Source organism: Lipotes vexillifer, unplaced genomic scaffold, assembly GCF_000442215.2.
Source record: "Lipotes vexillifer unplaced genomic scaffold, Lipotes_vexillifer_v1.1 scaffold4, whole genome shotgun sequence".
NCBI classification, from domain to species: Eukaryota; Metazoa; Chordata; class Mammalia; order Artiodactyla; family Lipotidae; genus Lipotes; species Lipotes vexillifer.
This window is the reverse complement of record NW_006785876.1, coordinates 4,611,439-4,628,671: the sequence shown is the minus strand read 5'-3', so window position 1 is coordinate 4,628,671 and position 17,233 is coordinate 4,611,439. Positions and strand designations below refer to the sequence as shown.

The 17,233-nt window shown below is 55.3% G+C and overlaps 2 protein-coding genes across 2 annotated transcripts in view; both read right to left on the bottom strand.

Annotated features, from left to right (window-relative positions):
* Nucleotides 1–6,454, bottom strand: part of CUL9 (cullin 9) — a 38,448-nt gene extending 31,994 nt beyond the window's left edge. Inside the window, exons 1-8 of the mRNA XM_007458255.1 lie at nt 6,423–6,454; nt 4,095–4,698; nt 3,385–3,539; nt 2,550–3,062; nt 1,897–2,032; nt 1,571–1,764; nt 900–1,299; nt 290–482 (exon numbers count right to left, since the gene is read on the bottom strand). Coding sequence (XP_007458317.1) covers nt 290–482; nt 900–1,299; nt 1,571–1,764; nt 1,897–2,032; nt 2,550–3,062; nt 3,385–3,539; nt 4,095–4,689 — 2,186 coding nt within the window. The 5' untranslated portion in view covers nt 4,690–4,698; nt 6,423–6,454. The remainder of the gene's footprint in view (nt 1–289; nt 483–899; nt 1,300–1,570; nt 1,765–1,896; nt 2,033–2,549; nt 3,063–3,384; nt 3,540–4,094; nt 4,699–6,422) is intronic.
* A 734-nt stretch (nt 6,455–7,188) lies between these two features.
* On the bottom strand, nt 7,189–16,827 carry SRF (serum response factor). Its single transcript, XM_007458254.1, has 7 exons — nt 15,834–16,827; nt 13,943–14,209; nt 12,206–12,467; nt 11,527–11,646; nt 10,284–10,475; nt 9,803–9,879; nt 7,189–9,577 (listed from the first exon to the last, which is right to left on the bottom strand). The coding sequence occupies exons 1-7, from the start codon at nt 16,350–16,352 to the stop codon at nt 9,482–9,484; spliced, it is 1,533 nt and encodes a 510-aa protein (XP_007458316.1). The 5' UTR covers nt 16,353–16,827; the 3' UTR covers nt 7,189–9,481.
* Nucleotides 16,828–17,233: the final 406 nt, after the last annotated feature.

The following is a 17,233-nucleotide window of genomic DNA, read 5'->3' as shown; positions in this document are numbered from 1 at the left end:
AAAAAAAAAAAAAAAAAAAAAGAACAGCATCAAGTTCTCCTCTGGAGATAGAAGGATTTAAGGAGAGAATGCTTATAAAATTTTAAGCACAAGGCCTGGCACAGAACAAATGCTCCAAGAACATTAACCATCGTTAATATTCCACCCTCCTGTTCAGCTACCCTTCAGGCTGACCCTTCTTTCCTCCTAGCCTTTCTAACTCTTGATCTCATAGCTCCTTCCCTCCCCCACCATCCTCCCCCACTGACAGCTTAAACCATAACCCCCTCCACCTCTCCACGGTTCTAACCTTAGGGATCTGTCGGGACTGACCAGAGGGTGGTCACGTTCAGTGACTTCTTCCACGGCCTGAGAGAGGGCATAGAGTCCCGAAAGCTGCAGATTTGTGTCCAAGCTGGATATCTGCACAGTGGCCACGACCGCTGCCACATGCTGATCCAGGGAACTGCGTGGCCCAGGACCCCGCAAGGCTGTAGCCATTTCTGAAAACAGTGAGGGAAAGGCAGTGCCTTAAAAAAACTGTGGCACCTTCACGTTGGAAGTCTTTAAAGGTCAAGTCCAGTTATCCTACTGACATTTTAACACACTGTTCACTACTGTAGCTTACGCCTAGAACTTTCCCAATTCTGTGTGAGGGATTTAATAGTCAAGCAATGAAGATGACAGTACTCTGGAATACGGACCCTCCTTTTCCAGGGATACTGAAGAAAGGGAGCAGTGATCAATTACAGATAATCAAGGTCAAAGGAAGGAAAATGGATGCAGGCTTCCGAAGCATTTTCCCATACAAAAGCGACCTCCCTCCACGGCTTGCCCTCTGCCCTGACTACCCACTTCTCCGGGGACCACCCGGGACTTGCTCCAACCTCTTTGCCCTCCCCTCCCAGCACCTGACTCACCACTGGCTGCCTCCTTCATCTCGGCGGGCAGAGCCATCCCCTCAGTCACCAGAAGCTGGTTAAACAGCTGCGAATCACTCTGTGCCATGGGGGGCTCAGTTTTTCCCCTGGCAGGCTCTGCCTCTAACTTAAGGGGCTTTGCTTTAGGGGACTCAGCCTCTTCCTCTGAGAAGTTGGCCTCTGACTTGGACTCCTCTTCCAGATCTGGAGAACTGGAGTGACTTCGTGAAGAAGACGAGCTGCTCAGTGCCTTGGGTGGCAGCCCGTACTTGGTGTAGATCTGAGAGTTGAGCAGGTCGCTGAGGGCGCTGCCCTCAAACCGATTACTGAGAACCTGCAGCAGACCCTCAGCCATCGCTATGGGCACGGAGATTTCACCTAGGGCCTTCTCACCCAGGGTCTGGCAACAGAATGGTATGTATTTTTTAGGAAGAAGCAGACGCAAAGGCCTTGGGGACAGGAACAGAAGAGCAGCCACCTCTCACCGTGCCTTACACACCTGCTACATACTAGACCCTCCCGGCATTTGCCTCCTCCCCCAGCAGGAGCCCCCAGGCTCTCTAACCTCTCGCTTCAGCCTTCCCCTAGGCAGTCCCATATGGCAAACTACCTTAGAGGATCCCGCCTCCAATGCCATTCCAAACCCCCCAGGTATTGCAGGCCTGTAATACCTCATCCAGGTTCTCCCGAAGATTCTGGAAAATTGGCTGCTGCTCACATATATCCAACTTCTTGATGAAGAAGAGGAGTTCCCACCACTCAGCCTGGGTCAGGTATCCCAGTTCCTCGTTCTTCTGAGGCTCGGGCTGGAGGTACGGCAAAGAGTAGAGCCCATCCACCGGCTTCCAGTCCCAGGAGGGAAGTGCTGAGGAGACAGGCATGAACAGACTGAATTTCTGAATCTGTGGGGCAGCTCCTGGTCGGGAAGGGCTTCATTCCAGCCACTCCTCCTCTGTTCAGAGACACGACGTCCATGTCCCCTCCCTCCATGGCTCACCTGTGCCCAACACAGCGGTCCCCGCCCCCTTCTCCACAGCTGCTGAAGCCATATCCTCAGCAGTTTCCTCAGGGCCCAGGATCTCCACCATGTGCCAGTGCACCCAGTAGGGACGGCCCGTTGACTGCCAAAAGACCTAGTGTGGAGGGAGAAAGAAAGAGAGAAGAAGGGGGCTCAGCCCTGTGAACCCTGAGCTGTGCAGGCTGCAGAAGACATGGCTGGACCCAGACCTGGGCACACAGTCCTCAGGGCACACCTGGCTAGGCTTGGGAAACCTCTGTTCAGCAAAAGGCTCCCTTCCCCTACCAGGCAGGCCCTGCCTCTCATCTCTTCCTAATCCGGATGGCCTCCGCGCCCACACTTCCTCCTAGCCAGCTCCACTGGTGGGAGTCAGGGTGTCTGAACATGTCAGTTCTGCTTCCTGGGTGGGAAGGAAGAACTGTTTCCTTGACCTCACAGCCCACCCACTCCTGCCAGATTTTCTCAGCCCTCCAAACAGCCCCCCTCTCCATCACTGACCCCCTTTAAACCATTCCAATTTTCTTGGGGTTTTCTCCTTGGGTGGCCTGCAGGAGTCCCCTGTGTGGATGCCCCAGCTATGCCCCACCCAACACAGACCCCCAACGGAGGCCCGCCACCGCGCTCTTGCTCACCTGCACAGGGGGCACGCCATTGTTGCTCTGCCGGAACTCGCCCTCGTCCCCGGCACTGATCTCCTCGTAATCATCCAGCATCCGCACTCGCATGCCCGGCTGCAGGGTCTGCTGCACGTACTCGCCGTAGCCACTACGGCTAGAGAATTCAGCGCGCTGGCGGAAGGCCCGCCCTTGCCTCCTGGGGGTGGCGACGTTGGTGGGGAGTAAAAGGCTGGGGCCTGAAATCCCAGGCTGAAAGATGGACCGGGTTGGCCGGGGTGGCGATGCGGCCTGTTCACTGAGGTTCCGGGCCCAGCCCATGTTCCGCACGAGCTCTGAGATTAGGTTGCCCACAGCCATACTGAACTCCAGCTCCCGCTGCCCCCGGCTTTTCTCCTGGCCAAAATCCTCCCTTGAGGGTCGGGAGCCTCGGTCTCCAGTCCCTGGCTCTGGACTGTTATTCAGCTGATCCAGCAGGGAAGTGACACATAGGTAGCGTTTCACCAGGGAGAAGAGCAGCTTTCCTGGGATCTGGAGGACACAGTCTGTGGTGTAGGCTCCCCTTCTCCCGGCTTTAGCCCCTCTCCTTTCCCCTCAATATCACCCTCTCCAGAGAAAGATAAAGGCCTCATCCCCATACCTGTAGTTCTCAAACTGTGATTTATAGAAGAAACACACAAGGAGTGCCCTAAAACAGAGATTCCTGATTCTCATCTCAGAGATTCTGAGTGGGGAGGGTAGCACGAACCTTCATTTTAATAAGCTCCCCAGGCTGACGCAGTCCTGAACCACATTTTCAGAAATGATGCCATAGGCCTTGTACACAGCATTTCCCCCACAGCTGCCAGGGTACCTGAGGCAGATGAATGCCCTCAAAGGCCACGCAGTGCTCCTCAGAAGACGTGGTCTCTGCAAACAGCTCCAGCAAAGTATAGCGGCTGTCAAAATCCATGTGCTGCTCGATGCCATCTTGCTGGCTCAGTGACAGAAGGACGTGAGCCCGACTCCCTGTAATCCACACCCAATCTGTATCTTCTCCTCAATCCCCACTACTTACCGGCTGCCTTCCCCCAGACTCTCTATTCCCTACCCCCAGAGGCTTTCAAACTTCTCTGTGACTGAGACTCACAGGAACACACATATTTTACATGGTAACCTAATACAAGTGTACACATATGAAACTGAAACATGTATTTCAGGTTACAAAACCTACACTACTAAGTGCCATGTACTGATATTTTACATTTTAAAAAATGTTGGTTATAACCCACCAAACTGATTTCATAACCAACTAACAAATGTCAAACCAGTTTAAAAATATAAACTTATTCCCTTCTCTTCTCTGCCACTGCACTGAGAATGGACAGATAAACCAGGTGCTATCATTTTATCCTGTTTACGCACCTGTGATAGCTTATTTTATATTTTTCCCTTTGCAATGAAACTGATGTCCACCAAATACTAGGTATTCTTACAGAGCTGGGAAATCCCTCCTCTTCCTGTTCTTACTCCTGTAGCCTCATTCTTCCCAGTGTTTACCTTCTTCCCCTGGCTGTCTCTTACCAGCATCATGGGCTGCCAGAGCCTGCAGCATCTTGCCCGCACTCCGACGGATCTGAGGCTCAGGGTTGCACAACATGTGCATGAGCAGGTCTAGGGCGCCTGTCTCCCTGAAGACACCAGTGAGGGGCCCGATGCTGGCGTAGGCGCTGAGCACGTGGATGGTGTGGAGCACAGCAGCCGTGAGGCTCGAGGTCCCACCTTCTGCCAGCTGCCTGGCAGCCCTGCGCACCAGCGCCCGCACATCAGCCTCCATCTCTCCCATTGCCACATCATCCAGGCCTCCCGGATCTCGGCGAAAGCTTCCAGAACCCCCAGCTGTTTCATGCTGAGGTCCCTTAGATAATGCCCGCTCACCTAACAACATGGGGCAGTTGGCGTAGACCTCGGGGGCTGACAGCCACATGAGGATGTGCTCTGCCTTGCCCTCTTCCACACCCACTCTTCCCACTTCCTCACACTTCAGGACACTCCATCGGATCAGGTATTCAGGGTGCCCATCACGCCCAGGCCGCTGTCGAAGAAGTTCTTCAGGATACGCTTGCAGCCGGGGCCCCAAGGGCACCACGAGGTCCCCGGGACGCCGCTCCCCCACCATCCTGACTTCCTGGGACACACAAGGAGAAAGACAGAGGCTGTGCTGGAAAGGGAAAAGGCTACGTGAAGGGGGTGGAATCTTGAGGCGTAGACAGGGTGGGTGGTGATTGGTAGGTTGCATGGAATTTAGAGGCCAAAGAGAAAAGGCCAAGAATAGGATGGAATGAATAACTTGAACAAACTCTGGGATTTATAAGAGAAGGAGAATGGAGTGAAAAACGGCGACAGAAGGAGATGAAAAGATTTAAGAAATAGAAGAAATTACAAAAGAGGATGAGAAGAATAAAAGGCAAGGGAACAAGAGGAGTTGACAGTTAATCAGGACAATTTGGGCAGGACAGTAGGGCAGCTGAGGGGTACAGATCAGGACTTAGAAGGATGACACGGGTGAGCAGGTAGGACAGCAGCCTGTGAGGCAGTGGGGCTAGAACAAGCTAGGAAAGTCAGGATGGGGAAGTGGCAGGACAAGGAGTATAAATGACAGGGTAAAACTGGACTGTGGATATAAAAGGTTGGGCCACGGCAGATACAGAGAACAGAGATGAAAGGAGGCCCGCACGTGCAGATGGCTGGATGGGAAAGGGGTATGAGAATATTGTGAAAGGGGGACGGGACTAGGGGGCCAAGTAAAATCATGGGAGAAAAAAACCAGGTCCCACCCTGCACCCATGCAATAGGTACGGTGAGGCTCTAAGTCAGGCAGTTATAGATAGAGGTAGTAATCATGGAGTTGAAGGCTAGGGAATGAGGTCAGGAGACAGTAGAGATTCTAGAGACGCAATAAATCAACAGTACAGATTCAGAGTCAGACAAATGGGACTCTGAACTCTGGCTCTTTCACTTACTGTGTGCAGGCTTTTGAGCAAGTTACTTAACTTCTATGCCTCAGTTCCCTCCTCTGAAAGATGGTAATAATATTCATACCCAACTCACGAAGTTGTTGTAAAAACTAAAATCACTATATAAAACATTTAGAACAGCCTCTAACATACAGTGAGCGCTTAGTAAACAGAATCTAATATTATTCTTCTTAGAGAAGGAGAAGGTAGGATCAGTCCCCAGATAAACGGAACGCTATTAAGCCAGAAAGGATCAGAAATACGTGTGGGGTGATGGCTATGCTAGTGGTCAGGGAACACTATGAAGCAATGTGGGGACAACAGGGAATGATGAGGATAAGAACGGAGGATAAACCAAGATGAAGAAATGGTGATCAGGGCCGGGGTCATGTTGGGGTACAGGGATAGAAGATGAGAATAGAAGGCGTGAAGAGGAGGGGAAACATGGAATGTGGACCTCGATGGGGGTAGGGGTCCAGTTAGCATGGGGGGCAGGACAGGGAGGTAACCAGAGATGTGCGATGGACAACTGATGAACAGGGTGAAGTAACACCATCGGAAAGGCCTAAATGGGGGGAGAGGGAGGACTTAGAACGGGAGCAATAAACTGAGGTGTGGAGTCGAGGTCAGGATGCGAGGATGAGACAGCAGGTAGGCGTAGGTGGCAAGATCAGGCCCGAGCTTGCAGGCCCAGGGGCCGTAGAGGAGGCCCGCATCGCCACAGGAACGGGCTTGGGGGGCGGGGTGAGGATGGAGAGGCGCGGTCGGAGGAGGCTCACTGGTCCGAACGAATCTCAGCAAGACCTGGCTCCTGTCGTCAGCCCCACGGAGAGTGGGCAAGGGACCGGGGAGGGAACGAGGCAGGGACCGGGTCGGCGCAGAACTCTCCTCTCACCTCCCACCGCCCGGCTCGGCCCTCGCTGGGACACAGCGCTGGTCCTGCCGTCCTGGCCCCGCCGTCCTGGTCCCTCCGTCCTGACCCCGCCGTCCTGGCCCCGCCTCCTCAGCAGCTCCCTTCCGGGTCACGTCGCGAGTGCACGCACTGCCGGGCGGCTACGGGTCCCACCGCGGCCCACAGCCGAGAGCGGCAGCGGCGCAGCGCGCAAGCGGAGCATGCGTAGTACTCGGGGGCTGCTGCGCTGGGGCAAGCGGCCGGGGGAGGGGTGAGTGGGGGGCTGCCCGCGGAGCCCGGGGTAGTGGTCACGTTGCTCCTTTCTCAGCAGCCGTAGGCAGCCCTTTCCATCCAATATCAACTTTGAAGCCCTCCCTCCCCTTCACTAGGTCTGCCTTCCTCGTCCCCCACTGCAACTCACACTCCCACCCTAGGGCTTTCCTCTTATTTTGCACTAGGTCACGTGGCCCTGAGTTTCCCAAACCCGATGCTTTGGATTGGTTGCGTCACTTTTCCTATTAATTAAAATTGCTCCTCTCTGTGTTGACCTAAGCACCTAGCACAGCTGGGGCCAAAGATAAATGCCCGAGCGCCCCCCACCCCCGGAAATGTTCTTCAAGTATAATCCTAGAATTTCAACAGCCAAAGTACCCCTTAGCATTTCATCAAACAGCCAGGCTTGCTTCTCAGAGCAGCAACTTTTGGGGTTTGATTCATGTTCACACCTCCCTCCCTCCAATATGGGAAAACAAAGGCAAAGACCCCACAGTCTGTGCACAAAAATGATACATTTATTGAAAGAGTATTTTTTCTTAATACAAAAGAAAGCTCTGTACATAGGACTGTGACCATGTCCACTATTCCTGGGTCAGCATCCCAGGGAAGTAGAAACCACTAACATACACACCCCACATTCACACACACACATTCACTCAGGCACACACACACACCCCAGAGCCACCAAGGAAGGGAAACACCAAGGGTCGCTGCACATATAAATGCCACCTCATCCCTGACGCACACATGTTCTCCCAAGGCCACGCTCACACAACACACATTATAAGCACTTTGCCGGATTCACTCACTGGGTCTGTCTTTTGTGGGAAGGAGAGGAGGAATTCATCAAGGTCTCCTCCCCTGGGTGAGAGGGGGGAGTGAGTGAGTGATGGTGGAGTGAAAACAAGAGCAGAGAAAAGGGGCTGGGCAGTTACAGACCTGAGTCCCAAGCTCCCCCACTCTCTAGCCCCTGATTTGCCATGCCCCAATCTTGTAAGCCAACCATAAGCCCCCAGCTACCTCCAGGAGAAAGCCAGAAAGATGACTTCCATCTTGGCACCCCAAACTGGGGCAAGACAGCAACGGGGGTTAGAGGTTCGGAGGTTCTCAAACATGTCGGCAAATCACCCCCTTGATAACTAGGCTGTGCGTAAAAATTTCCCCCACCCCTTCACCTAATCACAGAAGCAGGCTTGTTCCTACTGAAGGCAGTCCTAAGGGGTTAATAAAACTCCACTCCACCGCTGCCCTGTTCTGAAAAAGCTCCCTCTCTGGATACAGGTGGTAAAGGTAGGCTCTGACACAGGGTAAAAGACCCTCCCCCTATGTTGGCCCACCCTCAAGGTCTACCCCAAAGCAGGTAGAGGGGGTGGGGCACGGCCCCTGTACAAATTACATAAATACTGAGGTTACACTTAGAAAAATAAAGTCATTTTCTTCAAGGCTTTTTGTCTTAATTTTAAAAAGTTACAGTAGCTGCTCACTCCCTGGGAGAGCTGCCATTTCTGGCTCCCCTTTCCCCACACTCAGCCCAAGAGCTGCTCCCATTTCTTCTGCCCCCCCATTCCTGCCTTCCGCCCCCTCCCAGACCCCACCCTGCTCACTGCAACTTGGGCCCCAGGCAGCTGCAGGCCTGGGGGCACACAAGGCTGCAATGCCCATGCGTGTGGCACAAATGAAGTCGGTTGCCTCTGACACCCTCCCACCCCCATCCCCACATTTGGTCTCCCTTTTCCCTCTCCCTAGCAACAGCCCTGAAGGACAAAAAGAGACCCAGAGCTGTGGGTCACCCTCCCCACCCCGTTGGGGCATGGCCTGAGGGCCCCTCCCCCGGTTTTCTCCTGGAAACAACCCAGGACCGGGCGAACCCAGCATCTCTCCCATACACTGGTGGGCCCCAAGCTCATGGGGCGGCTCTGTCCCCAGAAGCCCAGCCAGCTCCAGGGAGCCCCAGGGCTCCCCAGGGAAGGGGAGCTTGGGCAGGGAGGGGGACGAGAAAAACGCCATAAAAAAAAGTTAAATATTTTAAAAATATATATTTATAGATTTGTTTTCACTTCGTCTCCTCAAATAAAAAGTTCAAAATCAACTTTAAGTAAAGCAGCTGGGAGGAGGTGGGGAAGACAGGGGGAGAGGGAACACCGGTGGTTCCCTCCAACCCAGTAGCCCCCGGAGTTCCGAGGGGAGCGGCTGGGCAGGGCAGGTCACCCCAGGAATCTGCTCCGTGCACAAGCCCCGCTACTCAGGAGCTGCAGGGGCCACGGGCACGGGCAAGTCTTGAGGGAAGAAGCCCCATCTCCCCAGCTGGCTCCCTGAGGGGCAGGGTTAGGGCTCTTTTGACCCAGCCTGTGGCAGACGCAGAGCTGACGTGGGGTCAGCAAGGAGGCTGGGGAGAGGACCCCGACTGCTTCCTCAGGGGGACACAGTGCCTCGTCCCACAGAGACCTGTGTGTGGGAGGGGGAGCACGGTCCCATTGGGTAAGCTAATACTCATGGCAAACACGGAGCCAAGCTGGCAAGGGGAGTCTGAGGAGGCAGGACAGCCCCACCATCAACAGAGATGGGAGGTGGAGCTAGAAGGAGGGGAGGGTGAGGGAGGATGGGGTGGAGGGCAGGCTGGCCCATTTCTTTGGCTGGAGTGAGAGGGCTCAGTCCTGTGGCTGCCCACTGCTCCTCCCCGCCTCCCTCCTGCGGCCCGTCAACATGTGTGTAAAGAAAACGTGAAAAGGCAACAATAAATAAGTGGTGCCGTCCCTTGGGCCATCTGTCCAGGGCGGCAGGGCGGATCAGTCACTCTTGGTGCTGTGGGCGGCATCCAGGTTCACCACCTGTAATTCGGTGAGGTTGCTGCTGCTCCCGGCCTGCTGCCCTATCACAGCCATCTGGAGGGAAGGGGATGTGTGAGGAGGACGTAGGGGGCTGGAACTGACCAGCCAGCTCAGGCTGCCCCCTGCTCACCTGCCTGCCTGCCCACCACACAGGCCTGACCAGGAAAATGGATAGGCCTCTCGGCTAAGGATCTTGGCTTGGACCACCCAGTAATGGAATCCCTGAGGTCAAGATAAAGAAGGGGCTGGCTGACTGGGGTGAAAGGTGCCCCCACCTACCTGGTGAAGCTGAACTGCAGAAACCGGGATCTGCACTGTCCCAGATGGCGCTGTCAGGAACACCTGGGGGACGCCACCTGCATTAAAAAGCCACAGGAGAAACTCAAATCACTTGCTCAAGAGAAACTTCCAGATCTTGGAGGTGTGGTGATAAATGCACAAGTGACTGGGTGAGTCTCAGATGTAAGTGCCCAAAGGTAAGTGTCCAAATGTGTCTAAGTATGTATGTGGGTGTGGGTGTTCAAGTGTGCATGAGTGTCCAAGTGGACAGCCTGGGTGCTGGAGTATGTGTGCAAGCATCTGTAAGTGTGTGTAAATGTGTAGGTATATGTGTGAGCACCTGGTTTGGGTATGTGTGAGTGTGTGCATCTGAGTTGGGGGAGGCTTTTGAGTGTGTGTGTGTGTGTGTGTGTGTGTGTGTGTGTGTGTGTAAGGGAGGAAATGGCCCTCCTTTCGGCAGCCCTGCCCGCCCCAAACTCACCTTGCTCCTGGACCTGGCTGTGGGACACCTGCATGGTGGATGGTGCCTGGGAGAAGGCATTGAGCACGGTGAGGCTGCCATCAGCCAGGCCCGAGGTGGGTGCATACATCACTGCATGGGGGCTGGGATACATCATGTGGCCTCCCACAGTTGTGGGCACAGATGACGTCATGATGGTGGCGGGCAACGTCACTGGCAAACACAAACACACGTCAGGGAGGTCGGCACTGGTCCATATTAACATCCCCCATCCCACCCCCAGGGACCCCAGGCCTCTGGAGCCCTCTTTCCATTTCCCAGGTCAAAAGCTACATAAAACTTATTCCTCAGTTCCCTGTCATCAACTAGGAATATCCTTATTTTTTCTTGAACACAACCACACCAACCTTTAAGTGTATCCTATCACATCGTTCTATTCCATTATCTATCTGCTCTGTTCCAAGACCCCAAGGCCCTGGGAAAAGCAAAGATTACAATGACTGACCCAACCCAAGGAAACTCAGATACTCTTCTTTTAGAGAGCTCCCTCATCCCGTTTTTCACTTGTTCTCACTCCTCTTCCCTCTTCCTCAACATGTGGCTAACAGATTCAGCTTTTAAAAAAGCACTTCTCCAATGTTAATGTGCATACAGTCACCGGGGGAACTTGTTAAAAGTGTGGATTCTGATTCAGTAGGTTTGGGGTGAGGCTAAAGAGTCTGCATTTCTATCAAGCTCCCAGGTGATGCTGTGATACTGGTCCTCCTTCCACAGACCAAACTTCGTGTAACAAGGTTGCAAATAACTTAAAGTACTTAAAAGTACTTTTATTTTGAAAGTGTCTCGTCATTTCTGAAATGACTAGAGACACAGAGGGGAATTATGGTTACTCAAAACCTTGAACACCCTCCCACAAGGAGACAACTACTCTAGAAGTCCTTCCTGGTAATTGAGCAAACGTGTGTCTTTGGGCAAGTAACTTCTCCTTTCTGGGCCTCAGGCTTCTCACCTAAGTAAGGAGTGTAGCTTCAATGGTCCCTAATTTCTTCCTGAAATCCACAGCCCTACTGCAGGGCAGGAGTCAAAACCCAACCATCCTCACCTGACTTTCTCATAAGGATTAGGGTAAGGGTTAACCCAAAAGCCTCAGTCTCCACATGAAGAAATTCTCTGACCTTAGTTATGGGATGGATACTGCTGGGCACCTGTTGCTAGGCCTCATGAAGGAGGCAGAGCAGGGAGGTGACAGAGCTTCGAGCTATACCTGTCCCGCTGGAGGAGGTCTGCGTGAGGTCTGTGCTGCTGTCGCGAGAGGGAGACGCTTGCTGTGGGGCCTGGTGCACCTGAATGGCCTGCACTGGGACCTGCTGGGCCACTGCCCCACCTATGAGACACAGAGACTTACTCGTGCTCTGTCCTACCCAGCCACCACCTGCACCAAGCACCCTCAAACACCCCCAGGCCCAAGGTCTGGCATTCTATCCCCGACTCCCATCACTATCTTTCCTGGGAGCCAAAGAGGCCCTTCATGACCAGAATCTTGTCTCCAGGGGCTTCCACACTCTGCTCTTGCCCTTCCCTCCTCCTCCTGCCCTAGCCCTGACTCTACCCTCTTTGGCTGACACAGGAGCAGGCACTGACCCATCAAGGACATGATCTGCCTTCCAGTCAAGGTAAGGAAGTGCTAGAATGTCTGCTGTCCTTGTGGCAATGGAGGCACAGGACTGGGCTTGCTAGACAAGGCCAGAGCATATGGGTGAAACTTACTGACAAGGATAGTTCAAGTCCCAGTGGGGAGGGACCCAGTGCCTACCAACGGGACATAAGAGGCTTCTCTCAGGCTCTGGCCCCTGTTCACCCTCCTTCTGAGTGAGGAAAGTCATTCTCCTTGTGCCAGCCCTAAACCCACTCTTAGCATGCTCAGTTTGCCCCTTGTGACTCACCAGGCATCAGGGTGAAGCTGGTAGGCAGCTGCATGAGGCCCCCAGAGGAAACAGGGCCGCTGCCTGTACTCTTCAGCACAGTCCCGTTGGCACTGCTGACAGCGCTGGGGCTGACGCTAGCAGACACTGGTGCCAGGTAGTTGGTGATGGGAAAGGAGGGACCGCTGCTGACTTGCATGGTGGTAGAGGTGCTGGGTGCTGTCTGGATGGTGGAGGTGGTACCCGGCAGGTTGGTGACAGTAAAGGCCGGTTTCAGTGTATCCTACACCCAGAGTAAAGATGGAGTGGTGAGCCTCTACCAGACCCTGCCCCTTCAAGAAACTGTGTGGACTGACAGCCCAGAATGGAACCAGTGTGCTTGCGTTCAAATCCCAAGTCCACCATTTACCTGCAGCCTGACTCTTAGACAAGTTATTGAGCTGCTGAGCTTTTTTCTTTAGTCTTCTGTCTGTAAAAGAAGGATAATACCTACCCCATAGGTGTTATGAAGATTAAATAGGTTAACATGGGTAAAACACTTAGAATAGTGCCTGGCTCATAAAAAAAGCAGTATTTGCTGCTCTTATAATGATGACAATGATAATGTCACCTGAGGTCTGTTCTCAGCTCTGGCAATGATATCCTCCTGTGTGACCCTTGGAAAACCTCTTCTTTCTGAGCTTCAGTTTTCTTCTTCTGTAAACATGAGGGGGCTGGGCTACTATGTCATCCTTAAAAGGGTCCTTCCAGATCTGAATTGCCAGGCTTCTGAGATAGGGACCGACAGTTTTTCAGGGAATTTAGGGTTTGAGAGCGATCTTGGGGGTTTGGCAATGAAGCACCAAAAGAATTTATTCATTCAGCAAAATTTCATGGGAATAAATTAGCCCTACTGCTAAAAGAGTGGGGAGCCTAGAGCACTGACTCGCCCCTCAGGGAGGCTTTGTTCTTAGAAGAGGAAGGAGGAAGCCACGAGCTGAGAACCAGGCCCAGAGAACTGAGGGGGCTCCGATACTGGAGCTGGGTCAGCGCGGGATGTTTGCTAAGCAGTGGAGCTTGAAGCCCCTGATTGGCGGAGGCGTTGCTAAGGCAAACAGTGCCGCTTCCTCCGATTGGCCAGTTAGTGAAGGGCCACACAGAAGGTGGAACTCCCCAGAGCAGCAAGGGAGGAAGCTCCGCCCCCTCTCCTTACCGGGAAAGGGAAGGGGGAGGCGTAACCACGGCCGGCATCCCTAGCAGCCGGGCGAATACACTCCCTAACGTGCGCAGACCCAGACATCCTGAAAAGGTAGGCGGCTGGCTAGTAAGATAGTCTCCAGCCTAGTCAGCCAGCCTGCCTGCTGACAGTGCTGGCTTCCCAGGACGCTGGAACCCATGAGCACTCCCTTCCTACTCCCCGGCCACCCAGCCGGCCAGGAGGGCAGGGCTAAGCGACGCCCCCGCCCCCAGCAGGGAGACAGCTGGCGGGAGGAATGCAAGGGCCCTGCCAGGCAGGCGGGCTGCAGGCGGGAGGCCGGCGTGGAGCCGGAGCCGGCCTTATATGGGCACGGAGGCCGCCCGCTTATCTAGGGGGCCAGCCTCCTGTCAGGATAGAGAGGATAGACACCTGTACCCTAAGATGCGGGGCACTAACCCGGCTCCACTCCACATCAGTAGGCACCTATCCACCTGTCCTGGGCGAGGGAGAGAGACCCCTTCCCCTCTCTGCCGGTCAAGTCCCTCCCCTTCCTTCCCCTCCGACAGGGGACCCAAACACACCTTGGTCTCCCCACTGCTGTCGGACTCCGACACCTGGTAGGTGAGATCTGTTTCTTCAAAGCCCGTGGCACTCATTCTCTGGTCTGTGGTGGGGTCTGAGCGGGGTGGAGAGTCTGGCGAGTTGAGGCAGGTCTGAATCAGTGCCTTGCCAGTCTCACTGGTGATCATGGGCTGCAGTTTGCGGGTGGCAAAGGTATACACATGGCCTGTCTCACTGGCCACCAGCAACAGCACCTGTGTCCCTGTCAGCGTGGACAGCTCATAGGCCTGGGGGTGGGGGGGGGAGATGGGTAGGTCAGCAAAACTTTTAATCTCTACCTTCCTTGGGTAGTGGGAAAGAGAAGGAAGTACACAGTGATCTCAAGCCCCCACTGCCATAATTACCTTCCTCTCCAGTGACTCTATAGGGGTCTTATCTGAAGGATATCTGAAGGTGAGCTGAAGAGTAGAAAAACCCCATGCTTCTCTTTTGAGGAACAGCCTCACTGACCTGCAGATACCCCAAGCAAATAGCCACAGCTCCGGTGACAAAACAATAACACCTCAGCAGACATGGAGGGGCCCAGGTAGCTGCTCCTCACTACAGCTTGGTGCCCAGAGCCTCACAAAGAGATGGCTCCCGCTACTTCTTCACTGTCACAGGGACCAGGATGAAGTCGCTACTACACTGGAAGTCACATAGATATTAGGGATAAGGGGCCACCTAAGCTCTAAAATGTCCCATGTTTCTTCCCAGAAACTGCACAGGCACTAACCTGTTGCCATTTTGTCCTGCTCTATAATACTCTGCTCCCCCTTTTCTCTTTCTTTGTCTTGATTCAACAGTGTCTGGAATGAGGGGAGATGGCAGCTAGATTAGCAGCTACTACCCTGCCATAAACCCAGGAAGGGGACCTTCACAGACCTTCAAGGATGGCCCCATAGGTAGCATCCTCACTCCCAACAAAGTTCCACAACCCACTGGAAGCAGCCTTGGTTTCTATATGGGATAAATATAAACACCAGCCAATGTTCCCAGAGTTCTAGCTTCTTGTGTCCCAGTTCCTCTGCTTTCATCCCTTCCCATATCTTCTATACTCCAAGACAACTCCTTTCCTCATCCTTTTCAATGGATAATCAGCTAGAAGAGGAGGCATTTCTAGGTACCTCTGAAAACGTTCTCCCCAAACTCCGTGCACAGATTTTTCCCTAGGGCTGGAAATCCCACTTGTTCCAAGGGCAAATGGTTCTGAAGCCTGTCCTGCAGGGAGTGTGCCAGCTTCCAGTGGATGCACAGAAGACACATGGCCATCTCAGGACTTGGTTTCTGATGCTCAGGGCAGCATCAGTTCTCCTGCCCTGCTCCCTTACCTGGGGCTCTTAAGCCCCATTCAGTCATCAGCCCTGCCCATCCTTCCAGCCTGCACTACTCTAGTGATGCCCACCTTCCTCCCACACATGTTCGCTCATTGTTGTTATGCAGCTCCAACCTCCTCACCCCTAAACCTTCTCTTCTCCCTGCTTTTCCGGCGCCTTCCCCCCAACACCAGAGCGCACTGGACCTACTGACCCCCGGGTCTCATTAACCACCTCCCGGGCAGCCCCGCAGCCTCCCATTACCACTCCTCACTCCTCCGCTCTACGAGGGCCCCGTTCCTCTCTGGCGCCCGTCACTCCCACCTCGGCGCCTTTCCTCTCTTTTCCGGACGTTCCCGGCATCTCCCCTCTCCCCACATTTCCCTGGCGGCCCCTCCCCTTTCACCCTCCTGGGGCAACAGCCATCCCCTCCCACACACCTCCTGCGGACTCGCCGCCTCTCACCTCCGCCTCGGCTCTGCCTCCTTCCCGGGCTCCCCTTGCGCGTCCCCACCCTCCCGGTCTCCCGTGGCCAACCAGCCTCCCGGCCCGGTACCTTCTTCATGATGCCCGTCTTCCTCTTGCTGAAGGTCGTGTAGCGCCGCAGCTTGTTGTCGATGAACTCCATCTTGATCTTCACGCGGCCCCGAGTCTTCTTACCCGGCTTGGCGCCGCTCACTGCGCCGCTCACCGGCCCGTAGCCCCCAGTGGCCGCCGCCGCCGCCTCGGGCCCACCGACCACCACGCCGAGCTCCATCTCGCTCAGGCTCCGCTTCAGGCCGCGCCGCTCCGCGCCCAGCTCCTCCTCCTCGCCCGACTCCGAGTCACCCTCGCTGCCGCTGTAGAGGGCCCCCGCGGTGGGCGCCGGGGTGGTTGTCGCTGCTGCTGCAGCCTCCCGCTCAAGGCGGCCCGGGCCGAGCCCCGCGCCGTTCCCGGGGACCCGGCCCCCGTTAGCCCCGCGAGTCCCGCCGCCGCCTCCACCGCCTGGCCGCCCCGTCGGGGTCCGGTTCAGGCTGCCCCCCAGGGCCGAGCCCCGGCCCAGCGCCGCCGCGGCCCCAGCTTGGCTCGGTAACATGGCGCTCAAAGTAGGAGGGCGGACGGGCAGTCAGCGAGGAATCGGAGCCGCCGCCGCCGCCGCCATCGGCTTCCCGGCTCAACCCGGCGCTCCCGCTGCTGCTTAGTGCCGCTATCGCTGCCGCCGCTGCCGCTGCGAACCCGGGGCCCCTGCACGCCCGGGCCGACCTGGGCCCTCACTTTCCTGCCCCTGTGGCCCGGGTTGCCCCAGGCCGCGCGGAGCGCCCCCTGTCCGTACTCTAGGGCGGCGCGCCCGGCGGCCGTCAGCGTCCGCCGGTGGGCAGGGGCTGCTGGCCGCGGCCGAGACGGCGGGTGGAGGGGGCCGGGACCACGCGCTGGTGGCGAGGGATCCCCCGACCCTTCCCCCCATATAAAGAGATACAATGTTTCCTTTTATGGCGAGGCCGCTCCTTATATGGTGAGCCCCTGCACCCCCGCCCCATTGGTCCGCGGTTCCAGCACCTCCGCTCCCTATTGGCCCACAGGGAGCGCTTATTTGCATAGACATACCGAACTCGCTGCTGTCATCACGCGTCAGACGGCAACTCCGAAAGGGGAGGAGCCGACGCCTCTTAAAGGAACAGGAGAGGAGATACGACTCCGCCCCCCCCGACCAGAGAATGGTAGAGAGAATTGGGAGGAACCTGCGGTAGAGGAAGCCTGGAAGAGCACTGGAGCGCAGTCTTGCGGAGGAGAGGGAGCGGTACCGGGAACCCGGAGCTGGAAGGGCTGGAAGCTAACACTGGGATAGTAGTCCCTGAGTGGATTGTGCGGATTGCAGTAAATGATATGCAGCCCAAATTCCCAGGGAGTGCAGGGATTAGAGCATTTCCCCACGCCTTCCTGAGGGAGTCAACGTTACTGGCAGAGCAAAGGGGGCTT

Bases quoted from the DNA above. Each gene is read 5' to 3' on its own strand.
- SRF (XM_007458254.1), bottom strand. From the start codon at position 16,352: ATGTTACCGAGCCAAGCTGGGGCCGCGGCGGCGCTGGGCCGGGGCTCG. The intron at 14,210-15,833 runs GTACCGGGCCGG...CCCCACCCCCAG, and splicing joins AGACGGGCATCATGAAGAAG to GCCTATGAGCTGTCCACGCT. The intron at 9,880-10,283 runs GTGAGTTTGGGG...TTTTTAATGCAG, and splicing joins CAGCCAGGTCCAGGAGCAAG to GTGGCGTCCCCCAGGTGTTC.